The sequence below is a fragment of the Siphateles boraxobius genome, unplaced genomic scaffold (genome assembly GCF_051911475.1).
Source record: "Siphateles boraxobius isolate OS27281-9 unplaced genomic scaffold, OSU_SipBor_1 49, whole genome shotgun sequence".
NCBI lineage: Eukaryota > Metazoa > Chordata > Actinopteri > Cypriniformes > Leuciscidae > Siphateles > Siphateles boraxobius.
In genome coordinates, this window is record NW_027509130.1 from 455,530 (window position 1) to 479,366 (window position 23,837).

A 23,837-nucleotide genomic window follows, 5' to 3' on the forward strand; every position below is an offset into this window, starting at 1 on the left:
AATCTGCATAATGACGATTCCTTTGCATCTGATTCACAGCATTAGCATACTGTGATGATGTAGGCCATTGTCCCACATTTAATTGTTGTACTAGGGCAGTAAATAGTTCTACCCATTTCACGTCAATTTGGTTCCTGTTTTCACTCATTTATTATACTGATGTCTTCAGATCTCCTGTAAATTGACACTTTAAGCTCATTTCACTGGTCTAAAGGTTATGATACACAGGGCAACTTTTTGGGCAATGTTGCTGGGCAATGTTGCCGTCAACAGGCAACCAGATGAGACACAGGGCCCATGACCGATCTAAATTATCCAGAGAGAAATGTATCGCCCATTTTCAAGGGAAAGTGCCCAAGTAACAATCGCTCGGCAAGATTGCCCAGCAACATTGCTCAAAAAGTTGTCCTGTGTATCATCACCTTAAGACTAAGGGTAAGTTTAAGTTTTTCTGACCATTATTAATATTTATTTTTTAATTTACAATACATCATTTGTGTTCTTTTCTGTATTTCTAGATATCTGCCTATATTTTAATTAGGGCTGGGAATCTTTAGGCACCTCACAAATCCGATCCAAATCTGAGAGTCACAATCCGATTACTTTTGTTCTTATTAATTAATTATTTTACCAACTTGAAAATCTTAAAACCTTTTTTTATTTAATCATATATGTAAATATTAGATTTTTCTTAAATAATAACAATTAAAAAATTTAATTGAAATTAATTCATTTTAAACTAATAGCTTGAAAGCATTAAAGCAAGTAGTAAATAATAAAGAGGCACAAAGAAAACTATTACAAGTATCACTACAAGCGTAACATCAAGCAAAGTGCGCGTTTCTCACAGCGCATATTCTGTGCAATCAAGCCAGTGAATGTCCTTGTAATTCGCTTCAATCTTTCCAACCTTCATGAACGTTATTCTATGGAAGGTTTGAGTGGTGTGTGTGTGTGTAAGATGTTTACAGTTATAGCACTTTTCTTATATTTTAAATATTTTACATTTTAAAACCTTGATTTGTTGATGCTACAAGAGCCAGTGTACTTGATTTGTGCTGTTCAGATGCACACTGTTTTATTGATAGTGTGTGTGTGTTTGTGTGTGTGTGTGTGTGTGTGTGTGTGTGTGTGTGTGTGTGTGTGTGTGTGTGTGTGTGTGTGTGTGTGTGTGTGTGTTTGTGTGTGTGCTAGGTGTGTTTCTCCTGTTTTACCTCAAGTTGCCTTTTGGGACATACATGCATACATACGTACATATAATTTCACACCTTAATAGCAACAAGTGTTTTACAATACAACATGAACACTATAAGTACATTGTACTTATTTTTCAATGTAAGTACATAGTACTTAACGCCACTTAATATAAAGTGGGACAGAATATTTTAATGTTAATATCACATTAGATAACTGTATCACTGATCAAGTATAATTAATAGTTCTCACTACAGAAACATGGGATTTGTCTACAATGTTTTAAAAATAAAAATTGCAAGATCAGTGTACCTCATTCATGGAAACTTTGATGGATGCTAATCAGATGTGTTTTACAATACTTTTACGTCCTCTCACTTCATATTTCTCTTTTTGAATTATTTTGATGTACTGAAAATAAAAGTACATTTCTTTTATTTTAGACCTGATGGAAGTGAAAGAGGAGAGTGAAGAACTGAGTGAAGTGAAGGGGGAGAGTGAAGAACTGAGTGAAGTGAAGGAGGAGAGAGAAGAACTGAGTGAAGTGGAGGATGAGAGAGAAGAACTGAGTGAAGTGAAGGAGGAGAGAGAAGAACTGAGTGAAGTGAAGGAGGAGAGTGAAGAACTGAGTGAAGTGAAGGAGGAGAGAGAAGAACTGAGTGAAGTGAAGGAGGAGAGTGAAGAACTGAGTGAAGTGAAGGAGGAGAGTGAAGAACTGAGTGAAGTGAAGGAGGAGAGAGAAGAACTGAGTGAAGTGAAGGAGGAGAGTGAAGAACTGAGTGAAGTGAAGGAGGAGAGTGAAGAACTGAGTGAAGTGAAGGAGGAGAGAGAAGAACTGAGTGAAGTGAAGGAGGAGAGTGAAGAACTGAGTGAAGTGGAGGAGGAGAGTGAAGAACTGAGTGAAGTGAAGGAGGAGAGAGAAGAACTGAGTGAAGTGAAGGAGGAGAGTGAAGAACTGAGAGAAGTGAAGGAGGAGAGAGAAGAACTGAGTGAAGTGGAGGAGGAGAGTGAAGAACTGAGTGAAGTGGAGGAGGAGAGAGAAGAACTGAGTAAAGTGAAGGAGGAGAGAGAAGAACTGAGTGAAGTGAAGGAGGAGAGAGAAGAACTGAGAGAAGTGGAGGAGGAGAGAGAAGAACTGAGTGAAGTGAAGGAGGAGAGTGAAGAACTGAGTGAAGTGAAGGAGGAGAGAGAAGAACTGAGTGAAGTGAAGGAGGAGAGTGAAGAACTGAGTGAAGTGAAGGAGGAGAGAGAAGAACTGAGTGAAGTGGAGGAGGAGAGAGAAGAACTGAGTGAAGTGAAGGAGGAGAGAGAAGAACTGAGTGAAGTGGAGGAGGAGAGAGAAGAACTGAGTGAAGTGAAGGAGGAGAGTGAAGAACTGAGTGAAGTGAAGGAGGAGAGAGAAGAACTGAGAGAAGTGGAGGAGGAGAGAGAAGAACTGAGTGAAGTGAAGGAGGAGAGTGAAGAACTGAGTGAAGTGGAGGAGGAGAGTGAAGAACTGAGTGAAGTGGAGGAGGAGAGAGAAGAACTGAGTGAAGTGAAGGAGGAGAGAGAAGAACTGAGTGAAGTGAAGGAGGAGAGAGAAGAACTGAGAGAAGTGGAGGAGGAGAGAGAAGAACTGAGTGAAGTGAAGGAGGAGAGTGAAGAACTGAGTGAAGTGAAGGAGGAGAGAGAAGAACTGAGTGAAGTGGAGGAGGAGAGAGAAGAACTGAGTGAAGTGAAGGAGGAGAGAGAAGAACTGAGTGAAGTGGAGGAGGAGAGAGAAGAACTGAGTGAAGTGAAGGAGGAGAGTGAAGAACTGAGTGAAGTGAAGGAGGAGAGAGAAGAACTGAGAGAAGTGGAGGAGGAGAGAGAAGAACTGAGTGAAGTGAAGGAGGAGAGTGAAGAACTGAGTGAAGTGAAGGAGGAGAGAGAAGAACTGAGAGAAGGGAAGGAGGAGAGAGAAGAACTGAGTGAAGTGAAGGAGGAGAGTGGAGAACTGAGTGAAGTGAAGGAGGAGAGAGAAGAACTGAGAGAAGGGAAGGAGGAGAGAGAAGAACTGAGAGAAGGGAAGGAGGAGAGTGGAGAACTGAGTGAAGTGGAGGAGGAGAGAGAAGAACTGAGTGAAGTGAAGGAGGAGAGTGAAGAACTGAGTGAAGTGAAGGAGGAGAGAGAAGAACTGAGAGAAGTGAAGGAGGAGAGTGGAGAACTGAGTGAAGTGAAGGAGGAGAGAGAAGAACTGAGAGAAGTGAAGGAGGAGAGAGAAGAACTGAGAGAAGTGATGGAGGAGAGTGAAGAACTGAGTGAAGTGAAGGAGGAGAGTGGAGAACTGAGTGAAGTGGAGGAGGAGAGAGAAGAACTGAGAGAAGTGATGGAGGAGAGTGAAGAACTGAGTGAAGTGAAGGAGGAGAGTGAAGAACTGAGTGAAGTGAAGGAGGAGAGAGAAGAACTGAGAGAAGTGAAGGAGGAGAGTGGAGAACTGAGTGAAGTGGAGGAGGAGAGAGAAGAACTGAGAGAAGTGAAGGAGGAGAGTGAAGAACTGAGTGAAGTGAAGGAGGAGAGTGAAGAACTGAGTGAAGTGAAGGAGGAGAGTGAAGAACTGAGTGAAGTGAAGGAGGAGAGTGAAGAACTGAGTGAAGTGAATGAGGAGAGTGAAGAACTGAGTTAAGTGAAGGAGGAGAGAGAAGAACTGAGTGAAGTGAAGGAGGAGAGAGAAGAACTGAGTGAAGTGAAGGAGGAGAGTGAAGAACTGAGAGAAGTGAAGGAGGAGAGAGAAGAACTGAGTGAAGTGAAGGAGGAGAGTGAAGAACTGAGTGAAGTGAAGGAGGAGAGTGAAGAACTGAGTGAAGTGAATGAGGAGAGTGAAGAACTGAGTTAAGTGAAGGAGGAGAGAGAAGAACTGAGTGAAGTGAAGGAGGAGAGAGAAGAACTGAGTGAAGTGAAGGAGGAGAGTGAAGAACTGAGAGAAGTGAAGGAGGAGAGAGAAGAACTGAGTGAAGTGAAGGAGGAGAGTGAAGAACTGAGTGAAGTGAAGGAGGAGAGAGAAGAACTGAGTGAAGTGAAGGAGGAGAGTGAAGAACTGAGTGAAGTGAAGGAGGAAAGTGAAGAACTGAGTGAAGTGGAGGAGAAATATCATGTCAAACCTGGAGAAGAACCATTGAGTCGCTCAAAGACTGAAAATATATTTTCAAAGAAAAGAAAAGACAAGAAATCTTTCACCTGCACTCAGTGTGGAAAGATTTTCACATACAAACAAAGTATTGAAGTTCACATGAGAGTTCATCCTGGAGAGAAGCCATTTATATGTGATCAGTGCGGGAAGAGTTTCACACAAAAAGTAAAGCTAAAAGACCACATGAAGATCCACACCGGAGATAAGCCACACCAATGCAATCAATGTGGAAAGAGTTTCATACAGAATTATAGTCTAGAGATTCACATGAGAGTTCACACAGGAGAGAAGCCGTTCTCCTGTGATCAGTGTGGGAAGAGCTTCACAATCAAACAAAGGCTTGAGATTCACATGAGAGTTCATACCGGAGAGAAGCCGTTCACTTGTGATCAGTGGGGCAAAAAATTTAATAGGGCAAACAACCTGAAGAAATACCTGACAGTTCATACGAAGGAGAAGCCACATTCATTATATGTATGTGTAAAGAGTTTTTCATGGCTGCCAACTTTATATACACATCAGAAAATTCATACTGGTGTAAGAGAGTACATGTGCTTGAAGTGTGAGAAGACTTTTACTACAGCAAACTGTCTAAAACTGCACCAGATAATTCACACTGATGAAAAACCTTACAAGTGTTCACTCTGTGACAAGAGATTCAGTCATTAAACAACTCTGAAAAGACATGAGAGGATCCACTCTGGAGAAAAACCTTAATGTTCACTGATTTAAAAAACAAAAAACCTTTGTGTTCTGTGCTAGGCTAAGACTTGTTACAGCACTTGTATACTGTTGCCCTCTTGCTGGTCTGATTGCTTCTAATGTTCTCATTTTTAAGTCTATTTAAATAAAAGCGTCTGCTAAATAATTAAATGTTATTGAAAGTCGTTCACATGTAATCAGTGCGGGAAAAAAAAATTCTTAGGGCAATAAACAAGTCACACCTGACAGTTCATACGAAGGAGAAGCCACATTCATGTTCTGTATGTGGAAAGAGTTTTTTAATTCTGCCATCTTTACATGCACATCAGAAAATTCATACTGGTGTAAGAAAATACATGTGCTTTGAGTGACTTTTACTACAGCGCAATGTTTAAAACTGCACTAGATAATTCACACTGGAGAAAAATCGGTAACGCTTCCTTTTACAGTATGTTAACTTACGTGTACTTACAGTGTACTTACATAAGAAAGTACTGGGTAATAATGCTTATTTTTACAGTGCGTTAACTTATGAAGAAATAATTGTGTCCAAATATATAGCAAAATTACTTGTTTTCTAAATAATAAAATCTTCTACAGGTGTACTTACAGTGTACTTACCTAAGAAAGTACTGGGTAATATAAGGTAAGTACATGGGTTATGGTTAGGTTTAGGAGTAGGTTCAGGGTTAGTACCTAGTTATTACCCAGTTATTGTAATTATACTAAAGTACATAGTATGTACATGGGGAACAGGACTGTAAAAGGAAGCGTTACCAAAAAATCTTACAAGTGTACACACCGCGACGAGATTTGGTCAGGCAGCTAATCTGAAAACACATAAGAGGATTGTAACGAGTCAGCTCAGAGGGGAAATATTAATAATCAATAATAACTGGTTATGATTAACGTAGTGAGGGGGCGAGGTCTGCAGCAGGAGAGCGGGGGTGGAGCCGAGCGGTAAGTAAGTAGGTCAAGTGCAAAATGAAGAACGCCTGTTTCTGATTGCAGTGATTGGTGTGGGGAGACCGGATAAAAGCCGGTTGGTGCGAGAGTTCGGGAGAGAGAGAAGGACTGGGATCTTGTACACTTTATTCAATATATTAGACAGAAAGAGAAAGTTGCGCGTGGGCACCTTCACCATAGATAAACTATAGCACACTCAGGAAAAAGAATAGTCCACTGTAGGGTTCTCATTAACTCAGTCCACTCGCGTACAAGATCCCAGTCCTTCTCTTAACATTAAAGAAGGATAGTTGGTTAGAAGGAGAATCTGACTTAAGTGAGGACTTATTCACTCTCTAAAAAAATTAAGGCAACTCCATGCATTTCCCAGAAGTCCCAATATGAAAACGAAAAGATGCGCGGTTTGCGTAATCAGTCACAATGGAGTCGGAAGAGGAGCAGCGGGAGCTAGATGTAGAGATGGAGCCGGAATAACAGAGCCAGGGCTAGAATGCGTTTCTATCTTGGAAATTCAAACAGCATTTCACATTAAAGAAAGAGAAGGGAGAACAACTATAACTGTGCAATGCAACCTCTGCTTGGAAGCAACCATCCTCCTTTCAGCGTCCAAAGACTCTACCTCCAAACTGAAGAAGCATCTTAAAGTTTTTTTTTTGTTTAATTAGCCAGGGGTAGTCGTCTGCTATAGTTTTACTGGTCACCTTGCTATTTTATAGTTGTATCAGGTAGGCTACTAGCTACAGGGCTGTAACGATATGCGATATGAAACCGAAATCGCGACACTCAGATCCACGAACCTGCATCGCGTGCAAGAAGTCAGAATTGCGACTTACCCCTTCCAACTCCCAGAGTTATCCTTCCCATCCAGATCCAATGCTACCACATCTTTAAATTACTATTAGTATTATTTGAAGTTAAGATTATAAAATACGTAGACCTACACCACAAAACTAGTTGCGGAATAATTATGTAAAATTTAGCAATTGCGTTATGGACATGACATTTGCAGTCAAAACTTGAAATATACATTCTCAGAAAATGCATTTAATACCAATATATCGAAACGTCTGTTTGTATATCCATACTCCCTTAATAAAGGAGTCCAGAGATTAGAAAAATATCTGTCTACACATGGGTTTTATATTTAATATGAGGGAAATAAACATGCGTGACACAAAAAATATTTCACTTTTAGGCCAAATATTTTTTAGTACTTCTGTGAATTAGGCTACACTGCGAAAACCAAAATTAATACCCACCAGATGAAGAAGGGTTGGCTCTCCACAGAACATAAAATATTCATTTTATTTTATTTTTCTTGTTCGCATTTATGAGGAAAAAACAATGTTACGGACGTGAGCACTCTGGAAGCGGCACTAAAAGACTGCTTTAAAACTTTCACAGAGACATCAAACAGATGCACAAAGCCTTTCTTTAAAGTGAATTTCGATTTGTATTAATTGTGTCTTAATTTTAATCAATGTTTCATCAACCAATAGCCTGGAATTAATAAATAAGTAGTAAATATAGCAGACAATAGATATCAAGGCACGGAGGCGCTGGTACGTGAACTGGGGCTCGTCTCATAAATGAACCGAAACTTAGCGTGTAAGGTAGGCTAGCCTACTTGCCCTTTCAGGGAGACATGGGCCTAACACATTCAGCCAGTTGGAACAGAAAAACACACCAGAATAGGCCTGTTTAGTAAGCAGAATGGATGGCCGCATTCCTACACTTTTAAAATGCAATTCAATGTGGAAGTAATCCAAGTATTCAGAATACGTTACTCAGATTGAGTAACGTAACGGAATACGTTACAAATTACATTTTTGGGCATGTATTCTGTATTCTGTAACGAAATACGTTTTGAAAGTATCCTTCCCAACACTGCATCTCCCTTTCCCTCTTTGTTTTTCTATTTTTAGCCCCCGACTGGTTTTTTGCTTTATCCATCTTTTTCGAGTTTCAACGACAACTCACTACTGTGCTGCTCACTCAGCCCTCACGCCCGCGCCCGCTCGCGATATTACCCTTCTATGTCAAAATAAATTCTATGAAGGAATCTTGGGCGCCGGCGCCTACTCTAGCCTGTTAGTCCTCTAAAATTTATATAATTTTTTTATATTTAACTTATAGGCTATAACTTTTATATAAATTTATATAACCTATATAAGGTAAATTAGAATTTTTTTTTTAACCATCGCTTTGGCGCAAGAACGCCGCATATAGCGCATACCCACTTTTTGTGCCACTGTTGATAATCCATGGTTTTGGGATGGGTGCTTAGATAATGTGCGAGTGCAGACGTGATAACGGCGAAAAAAATAAATCATTCGTCTAAAATGGATTTTACACGTCGCGAACGGATCGCTTCAGTTACGTGCCTTGTGTAGCTTACCCCTAAGTGACACATTGGAATTTACTTAAGCTAACTAGCTAGCGCTAGCTCGCTAGCCAGAGATAATCATACAAGTTTGCAAAAATAACAGCAGAAGCCCAACTCAACTCACTCTGCCATCCTTCCTCTATGTCGACACATTCTTACACATTAAACTGAGTGAGAAGATAATTATATGATCTTATCATTTCAATTATGCTTTCAATTATCATCAATTTATTCACCTGTTAGTTACAGTGGTATCCAGTGGTTAGATGCTAGTCTCCATTAAGCGCTGTCAGAATGCAGGCACGTAATGTCTTGCACTGTTGATGGGGGTGTGACCCAACATGTCGCTAATATGGGGCTTGTAGCGTATAAGTGACAAATGACTTGATAACAAAAAATAATAATGCATACATTTCAGCTTCCTTTAAACCGTTTCTGTTCAGGAGGGTTTTTTTTTTTTTACTAAATGTATTTTCCCCCTCCTCAGACTGTGCGGCCGTGAGTTTGGGGGGGCCGGCAGGGGGGCCGAGCCTTGACCAGTGGTGGCCGTGGCCCCCCCTGGCCACCACGTAGCTCCGCCCCTGGGTGTGTTCCTTCCAAAAATGTTGTTTCTGGTACAGTTGGCCGCACAATTTCAAAATTCAAACAGTGATCCCACAATGCTATGCGGTGCCTGTAAAATAATGCTTCTACAGTATAGTTACAATAAAATTAAAGGACCGTCCATAAATTTCCCACCATGCATTTGAATTTACAATAAAACATGAATACAATATGTTGTTGTAAAATTTATTGTAAAAATTACATTATTTACTAACAGTGCAGGTAATGACCAGACTCAACCCTGCTTAGCTTCAGTGGGCGACCAGTCTTGAGATACAGGGTGATTTAGCTGTGACTAACTTACACAGAAGAGACTTTGATTCTCAGCACATAATGATTAACTATTATGTTAATGTGGTTTCTCCACTTTATGGATCTTCATGTGTATCTTCAGGTGACTTTTAAAAGAGAAACTATTTTCACACTGATCACACGTGTGCGGCTTCTCTCTGCTGTGGACCCTCTCATGTGTTTTCAGAGATGATAACTGACTGAATCTCTTGTCACAGTGTGAACATTTGTAAGGTTTTTCTCCAGTGTGAATTCTCTCATGAGATTTCAGAGATGATAACTGACTAAATCTCTTGTCACAGTGTGAACATTTGTAAGGTTTTTCTCCTGTGTGAATTCTCTCATGTGTTTTCAGACTTGATGAATGACTGAATCTCCTGTCACAGTGTGAACACTTGTAAGTTTTTTCTCCAGTGTGGATCCTTTTATGTATTTTCAGATGTGCTGAACGAAGGAATCTCTTGTCACAGTGTGAACACTTGTAATTTTTTTCTCCAGTGTGAATTCTCTCGTGCCGTTTTAAATATTTTGATGTAGTAAAAGTCTTCTCACAGTCAAAACACATGTACTCTCTCACACCAGTATGAATTTTCTGATGTATATGTAAATTACACAGCAGTGAAAAACTCTTTCCACATACAGTACATGAATGCGGCTTCTCCTTCAAATGAACCATCAGGTGTGCATTCAGGGATGAGTTAGCAATAAATGTTTTTCCACACTGATCACATGTGAACGGCTTCTCTCCAGTGTGGATCCTTTCATGTATTTTCAGAATTGCTGAATGACTGAATCTCTTGTCACAGTGTGAACACTTGTAAGGTTTTTCTCCAGTGTGAATTCTCTCGTGCCTTTTTAAATGTTCAGCTGTAATAAAAGTCTTATCACACTCAAAGCACATGTACTCTCGTACACCAGTATGAATTTTCTGATGTACTTGTAATCTATACAACACTGAAAAACTCTTTCCACATACAGAACATGAATGCGGCTTCTTCTTCATATGAATTGTCAAGTGTCTCTTCAGGGATGAGTTAGCAATAAATGTTTTTCCACACTGATCACATGGGAACGGCTTTTCTCCAGTGTGGATCCTCATGTGAACCTCAAAACTTCCTTTGCATGAAAGCCTCTTCCCACATTGATTGCAGGCGAATGGCTTCTCTCCGGTGTGGATCTTCATGTGTCTCTTAAGGTGAGCTGACTGTATGAAGCTCGTCCCGCACTGATCACATGCATACGGCTTTTCTCCCGTGTGGATTCTCATGTGACGCTCAAGAGTTTGTTTCAATGAGAAACTCCTCCCACACTGAGTGCAGGTGAAAGATTTATTGTGTTTTACTTTCTTTAAAAAAATCCTTTTAGTCTTTGAGCGACTCAAAGGTTTTTCTCCAGGTTTGACATGTTTCTCCTCCTCTTCTCTCAGTTCTTCACTCTCCTCATTCACTTTCATCGGGTCTGATATGAAAGAAAAAATTATTAATTTCATTTTTATTTCAACAAAATAATTCAAAGAGAGAAATATGAAGTGAAAGAACATAAAAATGAGCTCTGATGTAATAGCAGAAAATAAACAACTGCCATAAAATATTATGATCATTTTGATGCCTTTTTTAAAAATTATTATCTATCGCTGAAACACTTCATAATCAAGGTATATTGATCTTCCAGTTATTTTTTTTTTTTTAAACATTGCAGACACAAATCCCACGTTTCTGTAGTGAGAGCTATTAAATAAATTTGATCAACAAAACAATTATCTAATGATCTTATGTAGGTAATTGTGGGGCAGTTGTGGCCTAATGGTTAGAGAGTCAGACTGGTAATGTAGAAGATTTTATTATTTAGAAAATAAGTAATTTAGCTATTTATTTACTCTGTGTGTGACTTTGGTTTGACTTTTGGAAGCCTGAAGAATGGCCTAGAATGTTGCTTGCAGCAGAACATTCTATTCTAGGAAGTCACATGGTACAAGACCCCAAAAATAATCTATAGTGTGTTACCATCTTTGGAAAAAGACAAGGTATATATGTGTGAAGCTGGACAAGATTCGCACATCTCCAGTGATCTCCTGCAGGAGAAGCTCAGCTTTGTTGTAAAATAAAGTCTAATATTTCTGGCATCAAAGATCTCTGAGAAGTGATTTCCCAAAAAGATTGAAACCACAATAAATGGCACCCCAGAGGGGACAATGGGCCAGATGAGCAGATGATTTAATACATGTTGTTGTCACTAACAGAAAAAATTAAGCTTAAATTTACAGATGACAACAACCTGATTCCCGGAAGGTTTCTGGGACGGTTCTAACAAAAAGAACCAGTGACTGTGCTTTGTAATCTCAGAAGAGGCTTGTGCAATGATCAACAGTGACATTTGAGTCCATGCCTCAGGGATCAAGGCTATGCTGACAATGAGAGAGAAAAAAGTCCATTGCAACAACTCGCAAAGAGTCACCCTGGTGAAAGATGTAATGATTGATAAGCCGGCTAACAGAATGATCAAATCATGAATGGAAAAAGGAGACAAAATTGACCAGAAACACAGGAAAGAGAGGAGCTGTGCAAAGAAGAGAGAGTGGTGTATGAACTATTTATCCAGTAGACCACAGTACGTGCGTCTGCAGAATAGTGTTTCTAATACTATTCTGAGTAATACGGGGGTGCCGCAAGGAACCGTGCTGGCCCCGTTACTGTTCACTATCTATACAGCAGACTTCCAGTACAATAGTGGCAGTTGCTTCCTCCAGAAATTTTCAGACGATACGGTCGTGGTTGGCCTAATTAAAGGAGGTGAGGAGGAGGAGTACAGGAGAACTATTAAGGAGTTTGTGGGTTGGAGCGACCAGAACTATCTCCAACTTAACATCTTAAAAACAAAGGAGATGGTTGTGGATTTTAGGAGGAGGAAGAAGACACCGCTAACCCCAATCGCCATCCAGGGCAGTGAAGTGGAGATGGTCTCCAGTCACAGATATCTTGGTATTCACCTTGATGATAAGCTGGACTGGAAGAGCCACATGGATACAGTGTATAAGAAGGGTCAAAGCCGACTTTATTTTCTAAGAAGGCTTAGGTCATTTAACATCTGCCGTCCTCTACTGTGTAACGTCTAACAGACAGTGGTGGCAAGTGCTCTGTTCTTTGCTGTGGTGTGCTGGGGAGAGGGTGCTCGCATGGGAGATCTAAATCGAGTCAACAAACTGATAAAGAAAGCAGGCTCGGTTGTGGGGACTGAATTTGATATGATCCAGCACGTGGCTGAGAAAAGAATACTCTCTAAGCTAAAATCAATCATGGACAATCCCTTACATCCAATCCATGCTCTTGGGGTGATCAACAAGAGCACCTTCAGCCATAGATTGATCGCACCAAAGTGCAAGTCTGAACGTACCAGGAAGTCCTTTGTACCAGCGGCCATCAGAATGTTTAATGAGTTATGAATATTCACATGTTACTGAATATACTATATTAATTATGTTATTGAATATCCTGTTTTGAATATGCATCTGTTACTGAATATTCTATATAGGTATTATTGTTATGTATTATGTATTGTCATTGAGTGTTAAAGCTGCCGTGACAATATAATTTCCTGCAAAGGATCAATAAAGTATCAACAACAACAACAACAGAGTCAATAGAGATGAGTACTAGTTCAAACAATAGTTAACTTCAACCAAACTTTCCTAAAATTGAATGTTCAGTCCTTGAATAGATTTAGTAGCAGCTTAATAATAACCCCAACAGAACAAAAACTGATTGAAGAAATGAAAAATATATCAAAGCAACGTAGAAATTATGATAATGAGAAATTAGAAAATAAAATAAAATGATGAATGGTAAAGACTAATTAAAAAAATTGCCATGGCACAATGGGAATTAAGACAATTCATAAAGGAAAATAAAAATAGAACTAAAAGACATTTTAAAATAGATCCAAATGAGTACTCAGATTTAATTTGTCAATACAGGGGTATACCTAATTAATTTAAAGCTATAGTTGAAAAATAAAGCAAGTATAACACTGGGTATTAACAAATATTCAATTTCGATTTTAAGTCATAAGATTATGATTTGATTAAATATGCTATTGACTAATTATATATGTCATGTAGTGCTTATAGAGCGACAACCTCAATTGGAAGTTATTCAAATGCAATAACAAACAGGCCTTTATGAACAATCTAAATGCCAAAAACAGAACTTTAATTATCTTATTATTTTAACTTATGTCATTCTACAATAATCTGCAAGGTTAATATCTTAAAACAACTGTTTTCCTTTACAATTTCCTTTACTTTTAATACACACCATTTACACAAGCTCGTTAACACATTCTTGTCCCTTTCAAGTGACCAGGGTCGGAGGTCACTATTTTTAACCACAGGCACTGTCAAGCAAGACACGGGACCTGTCCTGCACGCAAATTGTTTCCACACACACACGCACACACACACGCACGCACACGCACGCACACGCACACACACACACACACACACACCTGTTTAAAGTCAAACCAAAGTCACACACAGAGGAAATAATAGTGTACCAATATATAGCTAAATTACTTATTTTCTAATAAAATCTTCTACATTGGCCTTAAAAAATGTATAATACAGATTTTTTTAAATCGCTTCCGCGTAGCCATGCGACCTGGAATCATTTGATAACAAAAATTATTCAAAGACTACATCCAGATCAGATTCAGAACGATGATCAAAACACAGATGGAGTAGATTGAGTCCAACAACAACCAAAGCTTCACAGTCCTGTAGCTCATGCTGAGTCGACATTTCATTCAGTAACCTCCGGCAGTTTTGATTTATATTATATGCTGTTTAATGTTGATGATCATGTTATTTTAGATATGCATCCGCTTACATATGCCATCGCTTTTTTCTGCTTCTTCTTCATCTGTGTTTTGATCAGGAGATTCATTACTCTTTCAGAACATGTGTAATATCGCCCCCTACCGTATAACAATGGAAACATGGAAAGTCGAAAATGGCGGGGGAAGACTTCATTATAAGGGCCAGTCACACTAGACTTTTCACTTCATTAACTTCCATTCATACGCGTATGAATGTGGACAAATTTGACAAATTTACATGACATGAAGACTTGTGACCAACAGAAGATAGAGACTTCAGCTGAAGTAAAAGAAGAAAAACTTTTTGCAGTCACTTGGAGTAGGTTGTATATTTTAAATTGCTATACCCAGGCCCTGCGGATAATTATAGGCCTAGAGATAATGAAGATAGGGATTTTTTTTTTAAAAACAAATTGGACATTAGTCTGGAATTATTGCACTTATATCAACACATTATCACCCCAATAGTTATTCTAAATCTAAATTATCATTCTACTGTAGAGCCATTCCCACCCCACTCTTAGATCGTCATCGGTCTACACCATGACGCATGCACATCCAAAAATGTAATCAAAATTAATAAAACTATCTGGACATGAATACAAAAGGCAAACAACTTTTACTGCTGGTAGAAGACTAATGAGTTTTAAAGCCCCACACGCACTTCTGAAAGGTAGGCTTATATTTGTGTGTGAGACAGAAAGCGGGGGAGAAATCATGTAGCTCACCTTATTGCGTGCGTAATATTTATATATGCTATATATTAATATTCATAATCGCTATGAAGACATGTGCATGTGCAAGCGACAGATTTCGGGTGTATGACCACCGCTTTTACGCACCATCAATTCACCAATCATCATCAATGATTGATTGATTGATTGATTGAATGAAGAATAAACACCAACCTCTTTGTTCTTCAGGATCTTCAGTGTGTTTCATTCTGCAGGTTCTGGATCACTCGTGTTCTCACTGTCCTCTTTAATAAACTCAGTCTTTACAGATTTCAGCTCTTCCTGATGCTCGTCTTTACTTGTAGCTGATAGGAATATTCCAGCATTTATAGGAGAATTACAGTGGGAGGAGCTTCACTGAAGATGTGATTGCAGCGGGAGGAGCTTCACTGATTATGTGATTGCAGTGGGAGGAGCTTCACTGAAGATGTGATTGCAGTGGGAGGAGCTTCACTGAAGATGTGATTGCAGTGGGAGGAGCTTCACTGAAGATGTGATTGCAGCGGGAGGAGCTTCACTGATTATGTGATTGCAGTGGGAGGAGCTTCACTGAAGATGTGATTGCAGTGGGAGGAGCTTCACTGAAGATGTGATTGCAGTGGGAGGAGCTTCACTGATGATGTGATTGCAGTGGGAGGAGCTTCACTGATGATGTGATTGCAGTGGGAGGAGCTTCACTGATGATGTGATTGCAGTGGGAGGAGCTTCACTGATGATGTGATTGCAGTGGGAGGAGCTTCACTGATGATGTGATTGCAGTGGGAGGAGCTACTCTGCCAAAAATATCAAAAATATATCAGTTGCAGAATAATGGCCAGAAAAAGAGTAGAAAATAAACTCAGAAAAAAACGTACATAGTAACCAACAAATACCCTTAGTCTGCTGACACCAATGAAATGAGCTTTAAGTGTCAATTTACAGGAGATCTGAAGACATCAGCATAATAAATGAGGTGAAAACAGGAACTATTGTCATGAAATAAAGAGTGTTTTCAGCAGATCTGTTAATATTGATGAGCCTCAGACTATTAACATTCATTCAACAAGACATTCAGGATCATCAGCAGATCATCTCACTTTATTCTGATAGAAACAGATTATATTATTATTATTATTATTATTATAAGCATTCATGACACTCATCTTCATCAACAGATAAATAACTACAGCAGCATAATGTCAATATGAATCTAAATATTGTTCAACATTCTAATAACTACATTCATTGCAATAAAGTTAGACATGTTACAGTTTTGTATGTGCAGAAACTGACAATGATTTTAAAACCTTTAAAACTAAATAACAGCCAAAGCAATATGTGATGTTTCCAGTGTTAAACTGTATTAATATTTATCTATATCAACATTTTTGTATAGATTTAAAACGTCTCACGTGGCTCATTATAATCTCAATGTAAAGAATTTTTGCAGAATTATCTGTTCCAGTATATTTTAATAATACAAGACATTCTTTAACAGTTCTCACTCTATACATAAAAACAATCACAAAAATGAACTCTGAATGAATTGAACATGTTTTACTCACATGCTTGCGGTCTGTGTTGTAGATTCTCCTCTGTGAAAATCACTCTCAAAGTCTTGAAGTGTGGAGTTGTTCTGCAGAGCAACTGCTGAGTCAGGCTTCATATTCCTCTACATCCGATCCTCCCAACAGCTGTCCATACATGTAACTTTATCCAGTATTTTAAGAAGTGGACACGAGATGAGGGGTTTCACACATTCCCTTACAAGGAACATATATACATACCGGTAACTGTTTCCAGTCTTTTATTTTATTTGAAGGTTTCTCATTGGTGAAAGGAGCTTCTTGCTCACAACTGTATTGGCCAATCAGTGTTAACCATACATATACTTCATTCCTCCAGTCTAGAACAGAGCCGGCTAAAACTCAATTCACTCCAATGGAAGTTTATTTCTTCTTCACAGCAATTTGAGGAACAGCAGAACAGACTGTTTGTGATGCACTTTTAAAAGGTAAGACATTTTTAAAAATATGATTGTATATTACCAGTAGCCTACTAAATCAAATTAACTTGTTGTGGCGAGCAGGATGAGGCCGAGGGCCGTGAGAGAGCGGCACGAGGATTGTCTCGTATCTCTAACGGAGGAGCGGAAGCATAAAAGGAGGAGAAATAAAATAAAGTGAGATGATCTGCTGATGATCCTGAATGTCTTGTTGAATGAGTGTTGATAGTCTGAGACTCATCAATATTAACAGATCTGCTGAAAACACTCTTTATTTCATGACAATAGTTCCTGTTTTCACCTCATTTATTATGCTGATGTCTTCAGATCTCCGGTAAATTGACACTTAAAGCTCATTTCATTGGTGTCAGCAGACTAAGGGTATTTGTTGGTTATTTCTGAGTTTATTTTCTACTCTTTTTCTGGCCATTATTCTGCAACTGATATATTTTTGATATTTTGATATTTTTGGCAGAGTAGCTCCTCCCACTGCAATCACATCATCAGTGAAGCTCCTCCCACTTCAATCACATCATCAGTGAAGCTCCTCCGACAGCAATCACATCATCAGTGAAGCTCCTCCCACTGCAATCACATCTTCAGTGAAGCTCCTCCCACTGTAATTCTCCTATAAATGCTGGAATATTCCCATCAGCTACAAGTGAAGACGAGCATCAGGAAGAGCTGAAATCTGTAAAGACTGAGTTTATTAAAGAGGACAGTGAGAACACGAGTGATCCAGAACCTGCAGAATGAAACACACTGAAGATCCTGAAGAACAAAGAGGTTGGTGTTTATTCTTCATTCATTCAATCAATCAATCAATCATTGATGATGATTGGTGAATTGATGGTGCGTAAAAGCGGTGGTCATACACCCGAAATCTGTCACTTGCACATGCACATGTCTTCATAGCGATTATGAATATTAATATATAGCATATATAAATATTACGCACGCAATAAGGTGAGCTACATGATTTCTCCCCCGCTTTCTGTCTCACACACAAATATAAGCCTACCTTTCAGAAGTGCGTGTGGGGCTTTAAAACTCATTAGTCTTCTACCAGCAGTAAAAGTTGTTTGCCTTTTGTATTCATGTCCAGATAGTTTTATTAATTTTGATGACATTTTTGGATGTGCATGCGTCATGGTGTAGACCGATGACGATCTAAGAGTGGGGTGGGAATGGCTCTACAGTAGAATGATAATTTAGATTTAGAATAACTATTGGGGTGATAATGTGTTGATATAAGTGCAATAATTCCAGACTAATGTCCAATTTGTTTTAAAAAAAAATCCCTATCTTCATTATCTCTAGGCCTATAATTATCCGCAGGGCCTGGGTATAGCAATTTAAAATATACAACCTACTCCAAGTGACTGCAAAAAGTTTTTCTTCTTTTACTTCAGCTGAAGTCTCTATCTTCTGTTGGTCACAAGTCTTCATGTCATGTAAATTTGTCAAATTTGTCCACATTCATACGCGTATGAATGGAAGTTAATGAAGTGAAAAGTCTAGTGTGACTGGCCCTTATAATGAAGTCTTCCCCCGCCATTTTCGACTTTCCATGTTTCCATTGTTATACGGTAGGAGGCGATATTACACATGTTCTGAAAGAGTAATGAATCTCCTGATCAAAACACAGATGAAGAAGAAGCAGAAAAAAGCGATGGCATATGTAAGCGGATGCATATCTAAAATAACATGATCATCAACATTAAACAGCATATAATATAAATCAAAACTGCCGGATGTTACTGAATGAAATGTCGACTCAGCACGAGCTACAGGACTGTGAAGCTTTGGTTGTTGTTGGACTCAATCTACTCCATCTGTGTTTTGATCATCGTTCTGAATCTGATCTGGATGTAGTCTTTGAATCATTTTTGTTATCAAATGATTCCAGGTCGCATGGCTACGCGGAAGCGATTTAAAAAAATCTGTATTATACATTTTTTAAGGCCAATGTAGAACATTTTATTAGAAAATAAGTAATTTAGCTATATATTGGTACACTATTATTTCCTCTGTGTGTGACTTTGGTTTGACTTTAAACAGGTGTGTGTGTGCGTGTGTGTGTGTGTGCGTGCGTGCGTGTGATCCTGTGTCTAGCTTGACAGTGCCTGTGGTTAAAAATAGTGACCTCCGACCCTGGTCACTTGAAAGGGACAAGAATGTGTGAATGAGCTTGTATAAATGGTGTGTATTAAAAGTAAAGGAAATTGTAAAGGAAAACAATTGTTTTAAGATATTAACCTTGCAGATTATTGTAGAATGACATAAGTTAAAATAATAAGATAATTAAAGTTCTGTTTTTGGCATTTAGATTGTTCATAAGGGCCTGTTTGTTATTGCATTTGAATAACTTCCAATTGAGGTTGTCGCTCTATAAGCACTACATGACATATATAATTAGTCAATAGCATACTTAATCAAATCATAATCTTATGAATTAAAATCGAAATTGAATATTTGTTAATACCCAGTGTTATACTTGTTTTATTTTTCAATTATAGCTTTAAATGAATTAGGTATACCCCTGTATTGACAAATTAAATCTGAGTACTCATTTGGATCTATTTTAAAATGTCTTTTAGTTCTATTTTTATTTTCCTTTATGAATTGTCTTAATTCCCATTGTGCCATGGCAATTTTTTTAATTAGTCTTTACCATTCATCATTTTATTTTATTTTCTAATTTCTCATTATCATCGTTTCTACGTTGCCTTTATATATTTTTCATTTCTTCAATCAGTTTTTGTTCTGGTGGGGTTATTATTAAGCTGCTACTAAATCTATTCAAGGGCTGAACATTCAATTTTAGGAAAGTTTGGTTGAAGTTAACTATTGTTTGAACTAGTACTCATCTCTATTGACTCTCTCTTCTTTGCACAGCTCCTCTCTTTCCTGTGTTTCTGGTCAATTTGGTCTCCTTTTTCCATTCATGATTTGATCATTCTGTTAGCCGGCTTATCAATCATTACATCTTTCACCAGGGTGACTCTTTGCGAGTTGTTGCAATGGACTTTTTTCTCTCTCATTGTCAGCATAGCCTTGATCCCTGAGGCATGGACTCAAATGTCACTGTTGATCATTGCACAAGCCTCTTCTGAGATTACAAAGCACAGTCACTGGTTCTTTTTGTTAGAACCGTCCCAGAAACCTTCCTGGAATCAGGCTGTTGTCATCTGTAAATTTAAGCTTAATTTTTTCTGTTAGTGACAACAACATGTATTAAATCATCTGCTCATCTGGCCCATTGTCCCCTCTGGGGTGCCATTTATTGTGGTTTCAATCTTTTTGGGAAATCACTTCTCAGAGATCTTTGATGCCAGAAATATTAGACTTTATTTTACAACAAAGCTGAGCTTCTCCTGCAGGAGATCACTGGAGATGTGCGAATCTTGTCCAGCTTCACACATATATACCTTGTCTTTTTCCAAAGATGGTAACAAACTATAGATTATTTTTGGGGTCTTGTACCATGTGACTTCCTAGAATAGAATGTTCTGCTGCAAGCAACATTCTAGGCCATTCTTCAGGCTTCCAAAAGTCAAACCAAAGTCACACACAGAGTAAATAAATAGCTAAATTACTTATTTTCTAAATAATAAAATCTTCTACATTACCAGTCTGACTCTCTAACCATTAGGCCACAACTGCCCCACAATTACCTACATAATCTCATTAGATAATTGTTTTGTTGATCAAATTTATTTAATAGCTCTCACTACAGAAACGTGGGATTTGTGTCTGCAATGTTTAAAAAAAAAAATAACTGGAAGATCAATATACCTTGATTATGAAGTGTTTCAGCGATAGATAATAATTTTTAAAAAAGGCATCAAAATGATCATAATATTTTATAGCAGTTGTTTATTTTCTGCTATTACATCAGAGCTCATTTTTATGTTCTTTCACTTCATATTTCTCTCTTTGAATTATTTTGTTGAACTAAAAATGAAATTAATAATTTTTTCTTTCATATCAGACCCGATGAAAGTGAATGAGGAGAGTGAAGAACTGGGTGAAGTGAAGGAGAAACATCATGTCAAACCTGGAGAAAAACTTTTGAGTCGCTCAAAGACTAAAAGGTTTTTTTTTAAAGAAAGTAAAACACAATAAATCTTTCACCTGCACTCAGTGTGGGAGGAGTTTCTCATTGAAACAAACTCTTGAGCGTCACATGAGAATCCACACGGGAGAAAAGCCTTATGCATGTGATCAGTGCGGGACGAGCTTCATAAAGTCAGCTAACCTTAAGAGACACATGAAGATCCACACCGGAGAGAAGCCATTCGCCTGCAATCAATGTGGGAAGAGGTTTTCATGCAAAGGAAGTTTTGAGGTTCACATGAGGATCCACACTGGAGAAAAGCCGTTCCCATGTGATCAGTGTGGAAAAACATTTATTGCTAACTCACACCTGAAGAAACACCTGACAGTTCATATGAAGAAGAAGCCGCATTCATGTTCTGTATGTGGAAAGAGTTTTTCAGTGTTGTATAGATTACAAGTACATCAGAAAATTCATACTGGTGTGAGAGAGTACATGTGCTTTGAGTGTGATAAGACTTTTATTACAGCAAACTGTTTAAAAAGGCATGAGAGAATTCACACTGGAGAAAAACCTTACAAGTGTTCACACTGTGACAAGAGATTCAGTCGTTCAGCAAATCTGAAAATACATGAAAGGATCCACACTGGAGAGAAGCCGTTCACATGTGATCAGTGTGGAAAAACATTTATTGCTAACTCATCCCTGAAGAAACACCTGACAGTTCATTTGAATGATAAGCTACATTCATGTTCTGTATGTGGAAAGAGTTTTTCACTGCTGTGTAATTTACATATACATCAGAAAATTCATACTGGTGTGAGAGAGTACATGTGCTTTGACTGTGAGAAGACTTTTACTAAATCAAAATATTTAAAACGGCACGAGAGAATTCACTCTGGAAAAAAACTTACAAGTGTCCACACTGTGACAAGAGATTCAGTCAGTCTGAGAATCAAAGTCTCTTCTGTGTAAGTTAGTCACAGCTAAATCACCCTGTATCTCAAGACTGGTCGCCCACTGAAGCTAAGCAGGGTTGAGTCTGGTCATTACCTGCACTGTTAGTAATTGATGTAATTTTTAGAATAAATTTTACAACAACATATTGTTTTCATGTTTTATTATAAATTCAAATGCATGGTGGGAAATTTATGGACGGTCCTGTAATTTTAATGTAACTATACTGTAGAAGCATTATTTTACAGCCACCGCATAGCATTGTGGGATCACTGTTTGAATTTTGAAATTTTCCGGCCAACTGTACCAGAAACAACATTTTTGGAAGGAACACACCCAGGGGCGGAGCTACGTGGTGGCCAGGGGGGGCCACGGCCACCACTGGTCAAGGCTCGGCCCCCCTGCCAGCCCCCCCAAACTCACGGCCGCACAGTCTGAGGAGGGGGAAAATACATTTAGTAAAAAAAAAAAAACCCTCCTGAACAGAAACGGTTTAAAGGAAGCTGAAATGTATGCATAATTACTTTTTGTTATCAAGTCATTTGTCACTTATACGCTACAAGCCCAATATTAGAGACATGTTGGGTCATGCCCCCATCAACAGTGCAAGACATTACGTGCCTGCATTCTGACAGCGCTTAATGGAGACTAGCATCTAACCACTGGATACCACTGTAACTAACAGGTGAATAAATTGGTGATACTTGAAAGCATAATTGAAATGATAAGTTCATATAGATATCTTCTCACACAGTTTAATGTGTAAGAATGTGTCGACATAGAGGAAGGATGGCAGAGTGAGTTGAGTTGGGCTTCTGCTGTTATTTTTGCAAACTTGTTTGATTATCTCTGGCTAGCGAGCTAGCGCTAGCTAGTTAGCTTAAGTAAATTCCAGTGTGTCACTTAGGGGTAAGCTACACAAGGCACGTAACTGAAGCGATCCGTTCGTGACGCGTAAAATCCATTTTAGACGAATGGTCTATTTTTTAGTTATCACGTTATCACGTCTGCACTCGCACATTATCTAAGCACCCATCCCAATAACTTGGAATATCAACAGTGGCGCAAAAAGTGGGTATGCGCTATATGCGGCGTTCTTGCGCCAAAGCGATGGTTAAAAAAAAAAAGATTCTAATTTACCTTATATAGGTTATATACATTTATATAAAAGTTATAGCCTATAAGTTAAAATTATAAAAAAAATTATATATATTTTAGAGCCCTAACAGGCTAGAGTAGGCGCCGGCTTCCTCTTAAGATTCCATAATAGAATTTATTTTGACATAGAAAGGTAATATCGCGAGCGGGTTGCGGGCACCATGAGCGCTGAGTGAGCAGCACAGTAGTGAGTTTTCGTTGAAACTCGAAAAAGATGGTCAAAGCAAAAAAGCAAGTCGTGGGCTAAAAAATAGAAAAAGAAAGAGGGAAAAGGAGATGGCATGTCAAGGGATGTGACAGCAGCTAAATAAGTGGATGGTGAAAGGCAACAGGTAGGATTTAAAGTGTGACGTCTGTGCTTGGAGGAGGTTGGCAAATATTCATGTTAACAGACTAGCGTTTGCTAACACTGGGAATGTAGCAGCCAGAATATGTAGCTAGCTAGCTTAGAATATGCAAAACCGAGGTTGCTGAGCTGAAAACTGAAAAATATAAGGTAGCATGTACAATAAATGACAAGAATCTGGAAAACAACAAATGCAGTATCTCTGGTTTACCTTGGAATCATGCATAGATTTGCTACCAAACTTGGAGGCTTGCAAATATTAATGTTAACTGACTGGCAATGTTTAATAATATTGCAAATATAATGCAAAATAATATTGCTGATATGATATCTACATTTAGATTTTGGTTAAACCCTATGGTACCAATCCCATGCATGACATATCTCAATTTTATTAAAGTAAAATAACAACTGGTAATTATAAGGTAGCATACACAAT

At 38.5% G+C, this 23,837-nt stretch overlaps 5 protein-coding genes and 1 pseudogene across 6 annotated transcripts in view; 4 read left to right on the forward strand and 2 right to left on the reverse strand.

Moving 5' to 3' along the window:
* The window catches only part of LOC143711092 (uncharacterized), a 19,526-nt gene extending 14,311 nt beyond the window's left edge, over window positions 1-5,215 (forward strand). Inside the window, exon 3 of the mRNA XM_077202416.1 lies at window positions 1,638-5,215. Coding sequence (XP_077058531.1) covers window positions 1,643-3,838 — 2,196 coding nt within the window. The 5' untranslated portion in view covers window positions 1,638-1,642 and the 3' untranslated portion in view covers window positions 3,839-5,215. The remainder of the gene's footprint in view (window positions 1-1,637) is intronic.
* Window positions 1-23,837, reverse strand: part of LOC143711142 (uncharacterized) — a 376,270-nt gene that overhangs the window by 335,372 nt on the left and 17,061 nt on the right. The gene's annotated exons all lie outside the window — the stretch shown is intronic.
* The window catches only part of LOC143711160 (uncharacterized), a 312,783-nt gene that overhangs the window by 256,113 nt on the left and 32,833 nt on the right, over window positions 1-23,837 (forward strand). Inside the window, exon 3 of one of the 2 annotated variants that reach the window (XR_013194753.1) lies at window positions 4,333-4,507. The exons of the other annotated variant lie outside the window; for it this stretch is intronic. The gene's annotated coding sequence lies outside the window, so the exon portion shown is untranslated. Of the gene's footprint in view, window positions 1-4,332; window positions 4,508-23,837 lie in introns of those variants that run through there. 2 annotated transcript variants of the gene reach the window in all.
* Window positions 1-23,837, forward strand: part of LOC143711084 (uncharacterized) — a 276,637-nt gene that overhangs the window by 206,520 nt on the left and 46,280 nt on the right.
* Window positions 4,442-21,912, forward strand: LOC143711011 (uncharacterized; annotated as a pseudogene).
* The window catches only part of LOC143711116 (uncharacterized), a 174,156-nt gene continuing 159,602 nt past the window's right edge, over window positions 9,284-23,837 (reverse strand). Inside the window, exons 2-3 of one of the 2 annotated variants that reach the window (XM_077202450.1) lie at window positions 15,068-15,666; window positions 9,284-10,718 (exon numbers count right to left, since the gene is read on the reverse strand). In XM_077202450.1, coding sequence (XP_077058565.1) covers window positions 9,349-10,718; window positions 15,068-15,101 — 1,404 coding nt within the window. In that variant the 5' untranslated portion in view covers window positions 15,102-15,666 and the 3' untranslated portion in view covers window positions 9,284-9,348. Of the gene's footprint in view, window positions 10,749-15,067; window positions 15,667-23,837 lie in introns of both variants that reach the window. The other variant, XM_077202449.1, reaches the window with a different exon arrangement.